Source organism: Lonchura striata, chromosome 3 (assembly GCF_050655825.1).
Source record: "Lonchura striata isolate lonStrDom1 chromosome 3, ASM5065582v1, whole genome shotgun sequence".
Classification (NCBI taxonomy): domain Eukaryota; kingdom Metazoa; phylum Chordata; class Aves; order Passeriformes; family Estrildidae; genus Lonchura; species Lonchura striata.
Window position 1 is genome coordinate 81,479,216 of NC_140705.1, and position 16,618 is coordinate 81,495,833.

The window sequence follows — 16,618 nt, forward strand, 5'->3', positions numbered from 1 at the left end:
CAGCTTGGTCACCAATAGCTGATACAAACTGACATAGCCTTACATGTAACAAACAGATGGGCTCATCTTACATAGGCTAGGGTTATTTACCTTGTACAGCTTTAGAAAATGTTACGCTGGCAGTGAGATGAAAAGGAAGGATTTTGGTCTGAGATAGCATTGCTTTCACACTGACCTTGCGCTCATGCTGAGCTTCTGATTTATGTATCTAATCTCCAACTACAGCCACCAGAGACTCTGTTCAATTCACAGGATCCCTGCCTGGACACAGGTGCCTATCATCACTGGAGATGTCCTAGGGTTTCTCACAACCTCTGGATGATGGCCTGGAAGTGTAGAGACCCCGAAGGTCCTGTGTGATATCTGTCATGCCATACAAATATCCTGGCACATCAAATGGCACATGCTGCCTTTCAACTCTTTATCCTCTCTAAGTGCAGGATCAGCCCTTGCTCACATGCAGGCACATATGACAGAGACAGAACATCCAAGTGTCCATCTGGAGTTGGACACTGCCCTTCAGCTCCCATCTTGATCACCCACTAGTGATCCTAGCATCTTTTTGTAAGAATACTTGTTCTATTTTTTCTTTTCAGTTGTTTTCTCTGTTATAAATATTCTTATTAACTATGGATTTCATATTACTTTCACATATTAGTTATTCATAACTTAATTGTTATGACACAGTTAACACATTGTTAACTGTTTATACACAGTCTTTTCTATTTATAACCTCAGGTAAAATTCTGTTTGAGAGCATAGTTTTTACAGGGAAGATTCCATGAATTCTTATTTCCTGTTCACGGTGATTAACATGTGAAATAATGTTCAGATAAACTGGAAAAATTTGCATTAGGCCAGACTTGAACAATATAGATCTGGCACAGAGCTGACTACAGAAGTCTTGTGAGTAAAGCAGGAAGTCCCAACAGCAAGCAAAAAGGCAAACATATCAGGGACAAGAAGAACTGTTCCAGACAAACCAGCCTAACCTGAAGACAATCCAGGATAAATTATTCTGGATGTGCATAAGCATACAAAACATTTAACATAAGATTTTTGTGGAAAAAACAGGATAAAAAAAAGTATTATGGTAAGATAAAAAATCCTGGGTAAGAGGAGTGCAACAAATGAGATACACCTTGTTAATGTGGCCATTGACTTTGTCCTACCTGATGTTCCTTAAAAATCTAACCTTGGAAATACTGTTTAGATTAAATCACTTGAAGAGATGGTTGCAGAACCAGGTTCATGTGAACCTGAGCATCACTATAGGTGTCACCCAAAGTTTAGTGCTGGGTCCATTATCTTCCAGTAATTTCATTAATTAAGTTAATGATTTTAAAAAGCCCATACAACAAAAAACACTTTTGAAATAAAATATTAACCCATGAGGGCATGCATTTACAAACCTAAATAGCCTCAAACCTGAGAAATGGTCAGAAACAAATATGAAATCAATTAAATGTGTGTAAAATACTTTATAAAGAATAAAATAGAATAAAACAAGTTTAAAAAATAAGTTACAAAACAAGCCAAACTGGTCAAGTAGCAGCTCAGCACAAAAGTATCTACTGGGACCATAGATAGAACCACTATTGTTATGCTAAACAAAAATATACCAACATCCCTCTGGAGCATGGAAGCCCATTATGCCCAGTATTTAGAGCCTCAATTAGATTGGCACAACCCTTACACTTATATCACACTTTAAAAATCATGCAGCAAGTCAGAAATATGTCAGAAAAGAAAGACAAGCAGATAATATATTAAAAAAATTACAGTGAACTATTTTAATCTATAATGTCTATCTATACCTCTAGAAAGACATCAGTTGAACAATAACTGATAAAAACCTCATGCTCACTTGCAACCCAGATACATGAAGGATGAAAACTGTAAACCATACAAAAATCCACTGCCTGTTACAAGAAGCAGTAGTTTAAAAAATGTAAGATTTTCCTCTTAAATCTGGCTTTCTGAGCTAACCTCTGGAACACATTTCCATACACTCATAACTCTTCCCCTGCTAGATGTTCCTGCCAGGACAGGATCTCACATGTGAAGTCCAGCAGACCACCTACATCTCCCTGAACAATATGTAAGGGTTTATCAGCATAGTCTCTGCCAGTGAAGCTGTATTTCTACTAGGATATTTTGTCAGTCTTGTGGGCTGAGGGGGAAAGGAGGGGTGAGATTCATACTTAAATGTGATTTTGTGGTTGTTTATACACAGAGTTCTAGCTGAGAGGGGTATACCAGCATTACCCTGAGGAAGTGGCCATGACTGTGGTCAAGCAAAGGGCAGAAATGGCTTTAAATTGCTTCCAGAAAGAGAGAAAGCAAGACAGAGAATTACCTAATTAAATGACAATGTCTGTGTCTAATCAAGTGTCTAAACCTGAGATAGCTGACATGTGCTCCCTTTGTTGTCAATGGAGATGTTGTCAACTGAGCCCCAGGAGAAACTCATCTCACCCTCATGCAAGACTAAATAAGCAAAATTTACTCCAGTGAACTGCACTCCAGAAGTGGATATTTCCTTTAGAATGTGAAAGGAAACTGGGGTAAAAGTATTTGGTTTAGATATGCAGAAGTTTGGTGAAATCCCATCCCACAAGTACAAAGACAAAATTAATGAAGAATGTAGAAACCAAAATGGAAAGAAAAAGTTAATAATATTAGAAAAGAAATCAGGAGCTCAGTAAAATTTACTAATAAAATACTAAGCTGAGGAACTATCAGCTAGAACTCAGCAGAATTATCTTTTACCTGATAATGTTGATTTGATAAAAAAAGTTTACATTTCCAGAGTTTGTTAGTTCTGGCAAGGTCTACAAAACTAAACTAAGAGTCACGCTTGGAGAAAAACTGTATAATAAAAGAAAAATTGAGAAGATAATTCAAATTTCCATAGTCCTCTATGTCTATTTTTAATTATCACAATTTAGACTTACAAGAAAAGGAACAGACAAAATTCAAGGTCAAATTACATTATCTGGTGAATTGTTGAAAGGGAAGGTAAATGGAAAACTATGGCTTCTCTGAGCAACTTAAATAGTAGCTTAAGCAAATACTCTTAAGTACATTTCTTAGTACTTATTGAAGTATGGTTATTGAGTTGTTTCACATGCTAAAGTAAATGCTTCACAGAGTATTTCAATGTAATTTTTAGCAGCAAGTGGTGATAATGGAGTTTCATAAAACTATGAAAAAATATTAATGACTAATATATGAAACTGATGTCAGACTGTTTTTTTTTTTCCTTGAACTTAATAAATGTACACAAGTTTGTAAAAACTTTCTCAGACTTACCACTGGTGACTCTCAGCACTCCCAACATCCAGCTGAACAGCCTTTTCAGCTTTAATCTTTCCTGTAAATGGAGAACAATATATGAAAGGATTTATTGTACTCTTCTATGTTTTTGGTGACTCCCAAGAACAAAGCAATCTGATTTAGTCCAGCAGCAAAGGAATTGACTCCTGTTCTTAGAAACATTTAGACAAACAATGTAACACCCTGGATTTACTTCATTTACATAGTCATACACTTACATATATGTATATATAAGCTATATATGCAATTTTAGTATTTTCCTTTAAAATCCAATTCAGATGCAGTTAAATCAGGGAAGGATTGGACTGGACTGCCAGAGGAGGCCATCATGTCTGTAAGACTGAAGAGCCCTAAAAGCAGGTCAGACAAGCACCTGTCATAAGGACCAGCAAAGCCATTTCAATGCCTTGACTACAGGAATAAACTAGTTGAAGTTCCTTTCTAGCATAAAGCCTTCCCTTAAGTTCCACTTTTAACTGAATAAAGATGAGAGTATGTGATTTGATCAAACCCATGCCCTCAGTAAGAAGTTCAGACAAGATGCTTGCAGTTTGCAGAGTCTCAGCTGCAACCAATTAAGCTGCACTGACATTTCTGTATTCTAAGTTAACTTCATAAAAACAACGAATAGCATACACAGTTCTCCTACCCAGTGGAATGAAAAATAACCATGAAACTACTGCCATCTCTCCTGCAGTCTCAAGCCCTCTGCAGCACTTCCAAAACCTGAGATGAAAAAGGCTGCCGCCACCCCCACTTCATGAAAATGAGCCAAACTAGGCTGGTTACTCAACACCTAAGACTCACTTTCATCATTCTTCATCTCTCCCTGTCTTTTGCTATCATTCATCAGCTGAGATTACATGCAGTGACAGAATCACAGACTATCCTGAGTTGGAAAGGACCTACAAGGATCATTGAATCCAATTCCTGGCTCTGCACAGGACCACCCCAAAGAGTCACACCACGGGCCTGACAGCATTGTCCAAATGCTTCTTGAACTCTGTCAGGCTGGTGCTGTGACCACTTCCCTGGGGATCTGTTCCAGTGCCCAACCATACTCCAGTGAAGAACCTTTTCCTAATATCCATCCTAAACCTCCCCAACACAACTTCAGTCCATTCCCTTGGGTGCTGCCACTGGGCACCACAGAGGAGAGATCAGTGCCTGCCCCTTCTCTTCCCCTCACAAGAAAATAAGAGGTGCAATGAGGCTTTCCCTCAGTCTCCTCTTCTCCAGGCTGACCTGACCAAGTGACCTCAGCTGCTCCTCATGCGGCATCCCAACAAGGTTGTCCCATCCCAGGTACAGAATCGGATACTTTCCCTTGTTGAAGTCCATACAGCTGGTGATTGCTCAGCCCTCTGATTTGTCGAGATCTCTCTGCAGGTCCTCCTTGCCCTTGAGGGAGTCAACAGCTGCTCTGAGTTTTGTATCCTCTGTGAACTTTCTCTGTATCCCTTTCAGTCCTGTGCCCAAGTTGAAAGATATCGAAGATGTCGAAATGCACAGGGCTGAGAATGGAGCCCAGTGGAACCCTCCTAGTGACAGGTCTCTGGTCTAATGTCACCCCATTCACCATAACCCTTTGTGCCTGACCCGTGAGCCAGTTGCTTACCCATCCCATGATGTGTTTATCCAGCTGGGTGCTGGACATTCTGTCCAGAAAGATCTTGTGAGAGACAGTATACAAAGCTTTAGTGATATTCAAAAATATTATATCAACTGGCTTCCCTTGATCAGTTAGGTGGGGTACTTTGTCATAAATGGAAATCAGGTTTGATAAGCAGGACCTTCCTCTCATGAAGCTGTGCTGGCTGTGACTAGTGACTGCATTGTCTTCCAGACGTTTTTCTATACCACCCAGAATAATCTGCTCCATAACTTCACCAGGCACTGAAGTGAGACTGATAGCCCCATAGTTGCCAGGGTCGTCCTTCTTGCCCTTTTTGAAAATCAGGACAATGTCAGACAGCTTTTAGTCAGCTGGACCTCTTCAGATTCCCAAGACTGCTCAAAAACCACCAGGAGAGATTTTGAGATGACTCCAACTAGCTCTTTGAGGATTGTTGGATGAATCCCATCAGGCCCCACAGATTTTTAGGAATCCAGCTGAAGCAGCATATCCTACACAACTTCCAGGTTGATGGGGAACTGGTCATTCTTTGCAGCCATGGTACTCCAGCTCAGAGCACTGATAACCCCTTGCTCCATTATCCATGTTGAAGACAGAGGCAAAGAATACGTTAAATATCTCTGCCTTGTCCATGTCCCCGTCTGTGAGAGGACCACCTTCATCCTGTAATGGGTTGATGTTATTTTTACACTGCCTAATGCCATTAATACATTTTTAAAAAGTCTTTATTGTCCCCCACAATCCTAGCCAGCTTCAAGTCCAGTCACTGGTAAAAGCAAAAACTGCAGCAACAGAATTTATTGTTTTCATTTACTTTGTGTCATAATCCTCATTGCACTGTAGGATTTATGTACAAAGCCAAGTGCTACTAAAGCAAAGACAGTATCAATTATGTTGCTAAGACAGTGCAAGTTTTCAGGAGCATTTAGATAACAAAGGATTGGGAAAAGGAATGACCTTTAACAAACTGAGGTTGTCTGTGGAATATGTTACAACAGCATGAAGGCATCATACTGCCTTAAAGGATGACAAAAGACAGCTGAAACTGCTTTGTCAGTGACATTGTCACTGCCAACACAATAAAAAGTCAATGAGAGGTGCCACAAAAGACAAAATAACCCAAACTTGGGTTACACTTAGAAAACCTGCTTTGGTGCAGCAAAAAAGGAAGGGGCAATGGCGAGACAAAAGGAAGAGAGAAGTACTCCAAGATAAAGGCAAAAAGGATTATTTTAAAAACAGTGCCTTGACTGGAGGAGAGTGACACAGTATAGAGATATAGGTTTTAATATAATAAAAATAAGGCCCAAAATAAAAAGGGAAACATATTGCTCCTCTAGCCGATATCCATCCAGACAATGAAAGGAAGGGCAATGCTCTTAAAAGGGACCAAAAAAAAGTGCTATGACAAAGAAAATTAAAATCTTGTAGAGACTAAATTGTCAAACAGGACACATGGGAAGAGATGTCTGGAAGCAACATCAACTGTCACACACCACTTCTGTTTCTGGTCAACAGTTCCTCCAGATTCACAAAGTTTCATCCCCATCATCACCACAAAACAGACTGCTAATACGCAGGAGTGCTCTCTGACCACAGGAAAGTAGAAAAACAAACCCTGACCTGGCCTCAGCATTTATTCCTCTTGCTCTCCCAAAGATGTAATTAAGAAACTGTGCTGACTACATCTGGGAGTTTTGACATTCTGTATCCATCTGTTTCTCAACAAAATACAGGATTTTAAGGCAATCTGCAGAGACAACAGCCTCCAATTATGACCCATTATACTTCTCTGCCACTGATTTTGGATCTCTCATTGAGGAAACAATGAACTGAAGTTGCAAACTGTGGTGGTTTACTGCACAAAACATCATTACAGTACAAATGCTCCCATCTATTGGATTGCAAATTCCTTATATTGGAAAACTTAACCAAAGTTCAAAGCATGTTTCACTACATTCATATGGCATTCTTCATAAACATTTTTCCTCTTACCATCAGTTACATATTTCCTCTTCTCCTCAGCATCAGTAGTCATCTCAAACAGATCCCCATAAGCACGTGCAAGCCTCCAAAGAAAGTCCACAGAGTTTCCATACTGAAAGTAGAGGTCAGCTACATAATTAAACTGATGAGAATGTCATTTAAACAGTTTACTTTCACAATGCTTAAAATAACATGCTTAAAGCAAGTAAAGAAGAGGGCATTTTTTTGTTAATTTTCCATCTTTCTACGTGCTACTTTTAGTTCATGTGAGAACCAATTGACCAATCCCCCATGGACAAAAGAGAATACAGCTTTCGGAAATACCCTGCACTGTCTAAAGAGGTTTTATTTTATAAATCATTTTAAATTTCTTTTAATATAAACATTTACAAGGTAATCCAGCAAAGCACAACAAATCCCTGAACAAAGTGATGCATATTTTCTTTAGGGAAGCCATAAGCACCACACTCACAATATCTCATTTACCTTCCTTGGTATTCCAATATTCAGATGAAAATACAATCAGAACTAATGCATGCCAAATGAGAATAAAATAGTACACTGAATTGAGCAATGCACATCAAACTACCTTTAAATTTTATCTGGAGTTATATATAGGCCCAGTAAAGTCAAAGAAAAAATTCACATGAATGGTATTAGAAAGGTATGAGCAGACTAGATGCTCACAGTTTGAGAACAGTAGGTCTGGTTACTACTTCTACAGGATTTTCTCACACAGAGTATTCTAAAACCAGCAGAAGTAAGTATAATTTACGTTGAAAAAAGCCCATTATTTTTATTTGTTTTATGGAAGAATCCCTTTGTCAAACAAAGCCTTAAATTATCGAATTAGAATGGGATATAAAATAGGAGAACTCCTATGTCCACACAACATGAATATCGACACCACTTTGAAATGCTGCTTTTTGACTGTATTTTAAAAATATGCTTGAAATTTCATAGTCCATTTCTATGTGCATTTTAAAGCTTACATTTAGTTCTCAAAAGCAGGGTATTTAGGTCTCAAAAGCAGTGTAAGTTAGTAGCAACATAATGTTAAGTCTACCCATAATACCTTGTCATTTTTCTCAAGCAGCAGACTGAAGCCCTCCTTTTTATCATCTTCTGAACCCTTGTGCAAATTGTCCACCTTCTGTAAAAAATTAAGTAAGTCTTCATCTTCTTCTGATTTTACCACAGCATCAGGTGATTTCATACATCTCTTTTCTTCCTCCGAGTCTCCTTCAGAATCAGTATGAGCAGTAAGGTAACTAAAATCACAGAAAATAGTAACCATTTTTTAATTAAGAAAAAAAAAGGGCATTGTTAAATTAAAAAGCCAACATTTCAGAGTACAATTTATCCTGGTTGTCCAACTTTAAAGGATTTTTTATTAAGGGTATCAAGCTTTTTGTTATTATTACAAAACCTTTATCTTCAAAGGGACAGCACAGTCATATTCCAAACATAACAGGTAAATAATTATACTGCTGCCTAATACTCCATTAAAAAAATGCAGATACATTATTAGAAACACCCTTGTGCTTCTAACACAGAACACTTGAAATCATTAATGTGTTTTAAGACATGCTCTGTAACCCTGAATAGGCCTCTTCAACTCTTAACCTCAATTTCCTTATTTTTGAACAAGGAATGAGCTTACTAACCAAAATATAAGTGCTATAACAATCATTTACACAATATTTTCTTAAACACTTTTAAGACCTAAATACAAGCCTATAAAAATAGCACCATTGTTATAAATTCCTTATTTCTTCTGAGCATTCCAAAGTTCAGAGTATCTGAAACTGGAAAAGAGCTTATATTGATTCATGATGCTTAGTGCATAACTCAGCACAAGGCAGTCAAGGGCAAAGAAATATTTGCAAAAGCATAAATATCACACAGAGATAAACAAGTGGCCTTACTGTCCAAAGTGCTGAGAATACCTTAGGGTACTCTGATTTAAAAAAGGAGTAGCTGATGGCAACGTTTTTTAAAAGCAGCCTTTTGCTTCTGTACTAAAAATGGACAGAGAAGCTTGATCATCTGCATTTCCACTTTTGAAAATATTGTTCTGGGGAGGAGTAATATTGTAAACCTATCAGCTGCAGGTTCAGAGATTTTCTAAATGGTTACTATGAATACAAAAAGCATGGAATGTAGTACACACATTAAGTAACTGAATAATCAAAGTAGACCATAACAGTCAGAATATTAAAAAAAAAATCTATTTCCTTTTTTTCAGAAATATAGCCAAGACAAAATGTTAGCAGTCAAAATGAAGGTATTAACTGTGGCTTTCAAATATTCTATTTACAATATGTTGGTTTCAAAACAGATGAGTGTATCTGTTATAACAGATGAGAGCAGATACACTTCCAGCCTGTAAATGAACAAGTACAAATGCTTATGGAGCTACTGAAGCACTAGATGTGGCACAACAGTCTTGCTGCAAAATTAACCCAGTGGCACTGGAAAGAAGAGTCAAAAATGCATTTGGGTAAAATATATACACAGATCATGTGTACATGTTCAAACTGAAAACTATAATTGAGGAAAACAAAGATAGGAAACCTCACATGTTTCTACAGATTTGTTTTACATAATCTTGACGATGCTGAAATTGATGATACATACTATGCTGTATCTTGCAGAGACTATATTCAGTCAATGAACACTTACTTTCATTTTCTGAAGCATGTTTTAAAAGCCAGCATATTGTTCTTTCATAGTTATTTTGAAGTGGGCACAGAAATATATCATGACTGCATTTGTAAGAACCCCAACTTAATCAAATGTATAAGGGAGTTCCTGGGGAGTGAGACAACCTTTTAGCTCCAATACAAAACTCTATGATGTGAAATATGTTTGGAAAGTATCTTTCCTCATATGGTTTAGATGCTCCATTCCCCTAGTTAAAAGATAAATGCACATGAGGATCTGGGAAATTCCCAACCTGAAATAAGGGCACTAGATAACATAAAAGAGCAACAACTAAGCAGTAAAGACAATATCCTTAGTTACAGGAAATTGGGAACTGCATCAAATGCTACCTAATCAGATAGATATGAAAGTGAGGAAACGGTGTTAGGAAGTCAGTGCTGTTGCTGTATTCTTTACCTTTGCTGCATAAACATCTGCTAAAATTTCTATGATCACTACTGTTCCTGTGTCAGATAACAGATAAAAATAAATATTAGAAAATGCTATTCTCCCAGCAAAAATACAATGGCCAGATGACAAATAGAAGGTAGGGTTGACACCCAAGCCCATTGGGCTGTCAGTCCAAACAAGCGCAGCAGATTTCCAGCAGCACTATATCAAATGTCATGACAAAACATCAAATAAATTCACATGACATCAGGTAAGTCATATATTTATTGGGAGACTCATGGAAAAAGTGTGAAGTAGGTCACTATGTAATAGACCATATAAACCGATAAGGGTCTAAATACAAAACAGCAGAAATAGCAGGGTCATGTCTTACCCATTCCCTCTCATCTCCACTGTACTTGCAAATTCTCTCCTACCTCCTCTAGTTACCTGCTTTATGAACCCTCAAAGTATTTAAATGTGGAACAGACCCTCTTAAACATTGATTAGAATGTCATAAACTTCAATTTACTTGTTGGGCTATATCTGACTTCAACAAAGCAGCTAACAGTCTTACACATCTACTCATTCTAAAGCCCTAAAATCAGTACCAACACAAACAGAAATAAAGATTCTTCTTAACACAGATCAAAAACTCCAGGACTTTAGGGACTGATAACACTACTCCAAAAAAGACATAAACAGAAAACAAGGAATAGTAATTATGGTTTGTTTTACAAATATTTCATACAACAGAAATATGCAATTTTACCTGATATTTTCCTGCAAGAAGTTTTATCAGACAATAAACAGAAAAATTATTTACAAGTGATAAACACATTGAACAATATTTTAAAAAATTGAAGAATGTTTAAAAAATGCCCAGAGTCAGTGCCAACTTGTTTTCACCTTTATTACTGATAGATTTTAAATACAAGAGAAAAACAGTGATAAGAATGTGAGGAGCAATGATCAACCAACAGGACTCAGTTGCATCAGAATGGACTGTTCAAAGTTCAAAGAACAAACAGAAACTGTGCTGGAGACTCACCTCACTGCGGCTAAGCAGTTCAATAAATCCCAGCACGCAGAACCAGATCAAAGCAAGGTACATAGTATAAAACACCCCTCTGGTATAAACACAGTGGTGGTTCAAAAACTGTGTTGGGGTGTCTGTAAATTGGCAGACACTGGGCCTAACCAGGTATCATTTGTTCATAACACTTCAGCTTTTAACAGATCAAATATCATCTCTCGTCTCCCTGCCAATTTAGAAGAGCACAAGCTGACACAAACACCCTCTCATCTGCTCTGGCTACTTCCACAGAAAGGTGATTTTACGTCACAGATGGATCTGGATCAAATTTGCACCGTACAAATGCACAGTGCACTATGATCCAGCAAGTGCATATCCATCAGTAATGATAAGTGGCTTTCAAGGAAAGGTTTGGCAAACTGGATTCTTAAGCTAACTGAAGGTTTCATTTAAAAGAAATGAACAGCAAAATAAATTAGAAAATGCTAAGTGAAGTGACACTCAGAAGCAGGCAAGGGAAATTCCTTTCCCTGACTAAACTATTTAAAGGAAAAATTATAAATAGAACATCTGTCAGAAAAAAATTAACTGCAGAGAATCTTTCTGGTGCCTGATGCCAAATGCAATTTGAAGAGCTTGAATGCTGGGTCAGCTGAAAACAGGGGCCAAAATGACACTGATGTCCAGGGTTCATTACTGTCATAATCAGGGAGGAAACAGCTTGAAAATCACAAAGAAGAGAATTCACTGACATGCTCCATTCCAGGCGATCATCTGGACACAATTTATTGTATTTGTACATAAATGAGTGTTTGTTATACATTCTCAAATGTTAAACATTGAAGTTTTCACCAGGACATTAACAGAACTGAAACAAACAAACAAAAAAAAATATAATACAGAAAAGCACAGACTAGAAACCACAGACTCTTTACAACTTAATCTCTCATCCATTCAGCACACCTTCCATTCAGACTGTCATCATGTAAAAATACAGCTCATTTATTAAAACACAGAAATACATAATTTTTGAAAGACAAAACAGAAAGCTTCTCTTCCCAAGGTGTTGAATACCAACAATGACATTGAAAACATGCTCAGAGCAGATCAAGGCAGTGAGGGCCTTATCAGACACTGTCAGCTTCCAATATTTAATGAAAAAGCTAGGTAGTACTAAATGCTTTTCTGGAAGAAGTTTACAAACCTGAAACCAATGTAGTCATCCAGCACAAATCCAAAAAACTCTTCAGATTAGTTTATCTGTCAATTCCCAGCACCTACCCATTTGTCAACTCAAAACAGAAGTGCTTAACTCAAGCAAAATCCTGTCTTCTAGATCATGAAATTACTGCTGAGGGAGTGAAACACAATGCACTTTATATGGGAGTACAGAAAGGTGAAAAACATTTTATAAGTAACAAAGAGCAAATTTTTTTTCTGTAGTGCACAAACAAGCACCTGAATGCACCATTGTGTGGAATGAGCCACAGAAGAGTATAAAACAATGCACATGGTGTAATGCCTACAGCATATGAAGTAGTGATGTAGAGTAACTGGAAAAAACCCAAGTGTTGCTGCTGACCCTCCTGGCCATGCACCAGTCATTAAAGTTACAGAAGACCTCGGAAAAAAAAAAAAAATATATATATATATATATATATATATATACACACATATATATATTGCAATTGTACACATTAGGATTAACAACCTATTTGCAAGAGTACGAAAAAAAACCACTATTTACTTAAATTAAAATAAATTATCTCACATTTAAAAAAGATATGAAAAACAAACACATCAAGTGCAAGGTGTTAATAGGAAAAAAGCCCACCTCTTTTCATAAGGGATTGAAAAACAGCATTGGGAAAGAACATAGCCAAATGACTAATGCTAACTGTAACCTTGAATTATTTTCCTTGCATCTGACTGTACACAAATAGTTGTCAGAGAAGGCCTCTCTTAAGGACACATTCAATGTTCTTGCACACTGTAATCACTTGTATTGGCTCACCGCATCAGCTTCTTTGTCACACAGAAGAACCTGAGCACGCAAGTTTCCTTGTCTTCTTTTCAAAGAGCAACATATCACTCCTGATCAGAAAACAGCATTTTCTCAAATGCTACACAGGGAATAACCCCTGCATTGCGTCTGTGGACTTAGTAATTCATAAACTGGTCCCTTTGCCTTATCTGCATCTCTGAATATTTTATTTGTAACATGAAGGCCTCTGTAAACTAACCAGTGGATGAAATACTCTAAGAAACTAAAAGAACCAGGATGGTCCCACACCAGATGAAGGAGGAATGTCATTGAATACTTATGCCAATCCTGAATACCTAAAATAAGGAACTGGTTCATAATAGAACTGACAGGTCTTAAAATATGGTATCACAATATAAGTCTTGTGAACCATGTGGGCTGGGATGTAACACAAAAAGAAATTCTGCTCGCAGGAACTGAAAATGAACGTGGAAAAACTTAAATATAGCATTCCATTAATATGCAACATCTTAGCTGTCTTTAGAATATTACAGTTAGTTAAAGTATTTTTAAAGAGAAAAGGTGACATAAGATGAGCAATTTACAGACATAATGCTGCCTACACAGACGTGTAAGACACTCTGAGAAATAGCTCAAAACACTCAGTTGCTATAAACATAGTATTAGTAAATTGCATGTAAGTATCTAATCTGATTATACCAAAACAAAGTTGTAATTACAGGAGACTAATGTCAAGACAAAAATATAGTGCCTCTCCTGGACTCCTGGTACATATCATCCCCCAGCGTGTTCCTCAACTCATGAGACTAAAAGACCCCATTAACTACAAGATGCGATCAAAACTAGGAACTTTCTACCGGACTGAGTCAGTACCCTAAATTCCTCATGGTCATTTTTTGAGCCACCAGAAAGTGTATGCAACTGCACATATACATAAGCATTGCCACTTGTACAGAGGTTCTGCGCAGATGTAGCTTCCACAGTATGCAATGCTTCTAGGCAGAACACTGTAATAACTCATCCGTGAGGCTGATAAAAAACAATTATCAGGAAAAGCACATGAGCATTTGTACAGTTTGAACTAACTCTGTTAAAGACACACTAGGAGAACTTTTAAAATTACACCATTATTCTGAACTTTGCCTCTCATTGCATAGCTATGTAGCAATACTGCATCAGTGTTACCAAACACACTCTCAAAAAAAAAAATCTGTATTATGCCTGGCATTAAACCAACTTCAGCCATAGTGCAGACTCAGAGATGGCCACCAAGAGTCTTCACTGATCTAAAAACCCTTAATCTGAGCATTTGTATTTACTTTTCCAGAAGTATAAAATCTGAAACAAACGTTTAAAGGGCTCCTGTTTACAGTTTCACATAGGTAATGATGCAACTTGTACTGCACGTGTACAGTAGAATATACAAGTTATTATTAACTCACCCTCCTTCACTTTCTGCCTCCTCAGAGCTGGTAGTTTCTCTTGTACTAGCAGTTGTCTCTGCTTTTCTCCGCCTTGTTGCTCTGTGTGATGGGCTAACTCTCTGAACACCACCCTTTCCTTGAAGCTCATTTCGAACAAGTTCTTCAAGTTTTGGAATAGCTTCTTTCAGACATTCCACCTCTCTCTTCAGTTCATCCACGCTTAGTAGCAGCCCATTCAATTTTTCCAGTATCTGCAGCTGCCTTCCATGTAAAACCATTACTGCTCCTTGCTCATTAGGAGCCTCATTTGGCAAGCCCACAGAATTAATTCTGTTACCTATATCCTGGAACGCACGAACACACACAGCTGCAGCGGGCTTTCGGTTCTTGTGGTACCAAACCAGCACCAGGCTTAATCCAGCAGTCCCTGCCATTATGCCCAGTATTAGTCCTTTATTTTCGAAGGGAGACATTTCTGCACACTCCTAGAATTATAAGAAAACAACAACAGTTTAAGATGCTTCCCCCTGCTCTACACAAGAGATTTACTCCACTCTGAAATCAGGAAAGCATAAGGCAGAAGAACTGCAGACACAAAGTTACACTTTTTGCAGGTTCTGCAACGCGAGGCAGCAAAAACAAGCCCAAAGTGGGTTTGGGGGTGTAAGGGGCGCTGGCACGTGGGCAGGACTGCAGCCTTCACTCTTAACCGTCCCAGCATCCAGGAATTTGTTTGTTTTAATGCGAGAAACTCATATAATCGGATTTTCCGCCACTGCAGAGGCGGAAACCCAGCTGTCAGGCCGGAGGGGCGTCACGCCGGTCCCCCAGCCCCTGCCCACCGAGAGGCTGCCAGAGCCCCGCGTTCGGCTCCTGCCCCTGCCCCAGCCCCGCAGCCGCCCCAGCCCCGGACCCGGCCCCAGCCGCCCCGGCAGCGCCGGCCCCGGGCCCAGCGCCGCCCCCGGAACGTACGTATGGCCGGGCCGCGCCGGGCCGGGGCAAGCCGGGAGCAGCAGCGCGTCCGGCCCAAGAGCCCGCAGCTCTCCCGCCGTGGCACAGGGGGCGGCGGCGGAGCCGCCCCGGGGTGGCGATACCCGGATCGAGGGGGCCGGGCCGGGGCCGGGCCTGGGCCGCGCCGCCCGGCTGCCGCGCGCTGCCCGCCGCAGGAGGGGTCCCCGCATCGCTGGGAGTCCCGGCGGGCTGGCTGCACCTGCCACGCACCTGACTCGAAATACGCCGTTCTAGAGCAAGCGTACCTGTTCGTGTGTCTGTCCTCAGTCTGGTGGCCGCTCGATTTCACCGATATAACCTTTTGCTACTTCTAGGCCACAGAGAAATTGTGTTTCCACTGCATTGGTGGAGACCTGAAGCTGTAAAATCACGGAGAAACCCCGCCCCGTTGTCAGGAAGACGGGCAGTCCCGGCACGAAAGCTTCATTGCAATTTAAGGCATCTAAGGGCCCAAAACTGATTTCACCAGTGCATTACAGATTGCCCGAAGTCTGGAGGAACTTACCATAGAACCATATAATGGATTAGGGTGGAAGGGAACCTTAAAGGTCATCTAGTTCCAGCCCTCCTGCCATGAGCAGGGAGACCTTCCTGCTAGAGCAACTAGATCAGGTTGCTCAAAGTCCCATCCAACTTGGCCATAAACACTTTCAGGCTTGGGGCACCCTCAGCTTCCCTGGGCAATCTGTCCCAGTGCCTCACCATCCTCACAGTAAAGAATTTTATACTAATGCATAATCTAAATTTATTCTTCAATCTGAACCCACTTTCCCTTATCATGTCACTCCATGTTCTTGTAAATGGTATTGCCCCATCTTTCCTCAAAGTTCCCTTCAGGTGCTGGAAGGCCACAATTAGCTCACAACAAAGCCTTCTCTTTTCCAGGCTGAACAATCCCAGTTCTCTCAGCATTTTTTCATAGGAGAGGTGCTCCATCCCTCGGTTTAACCTGGTTTTCCTCATCTGGACTCATTCCAACAGATCAGTGTCCTGTGTTGGGGACCCCAGAGGTGGATGCAGCACTGCAGGTGGAATCTCACCAGAGCAGAGTAGAGGGGCAGAACTTGGATTTATCAGAGTGTGGG

General features: G+C 39.5%; 1 protein-coding gene across 3 annotated transcripts in view; it reads right to left on the bottom strand.

The window, feature by feature from the left end:
- The window catches only part of RMDN2 (regulator of microtubule dynamics 2), a 48,418-nt gene extending 32,482 nt beyond the window's left edge, over positions 1–15,936 (bottom strand). The window contains exons 1-5 of one of the 3 annotated variants that reach the window (XM_077782055.2): positions 15,779–15,936; positions 14,541–15,007; positions 8,037–8,232; positions 6,971–7,073; positions 3,316–3,376 (exon numbers count right to left, since the gene is read on the bottom strand). In XM_077782055.2, the coding sequence (XP_077638181.1) occupies positions 3,316–3,376; positions 6,971–7,073; positions 8,037–8,232; positions 14,541–14,995 (815 nt within the window). In that variant the 5' untranslated portion in view covers positions 14,996–15,007; positions 15,779–15,936. Of the gene's footprint in view, positions 1–3,315; positions 3,377–6,970; positions 7,074–8,036; positions 8,233–14,540; positions 15,428–15,494; positions 15,646–15,778 lie in introns of those variants that run through there. The other 2 variants (XM_077782054.2, XM_085576925.1) reach the window with 2 other exon arrangements.
- Between the last annotated feature and the right edge of the window lie 682 nt (positions 15,937–16,618).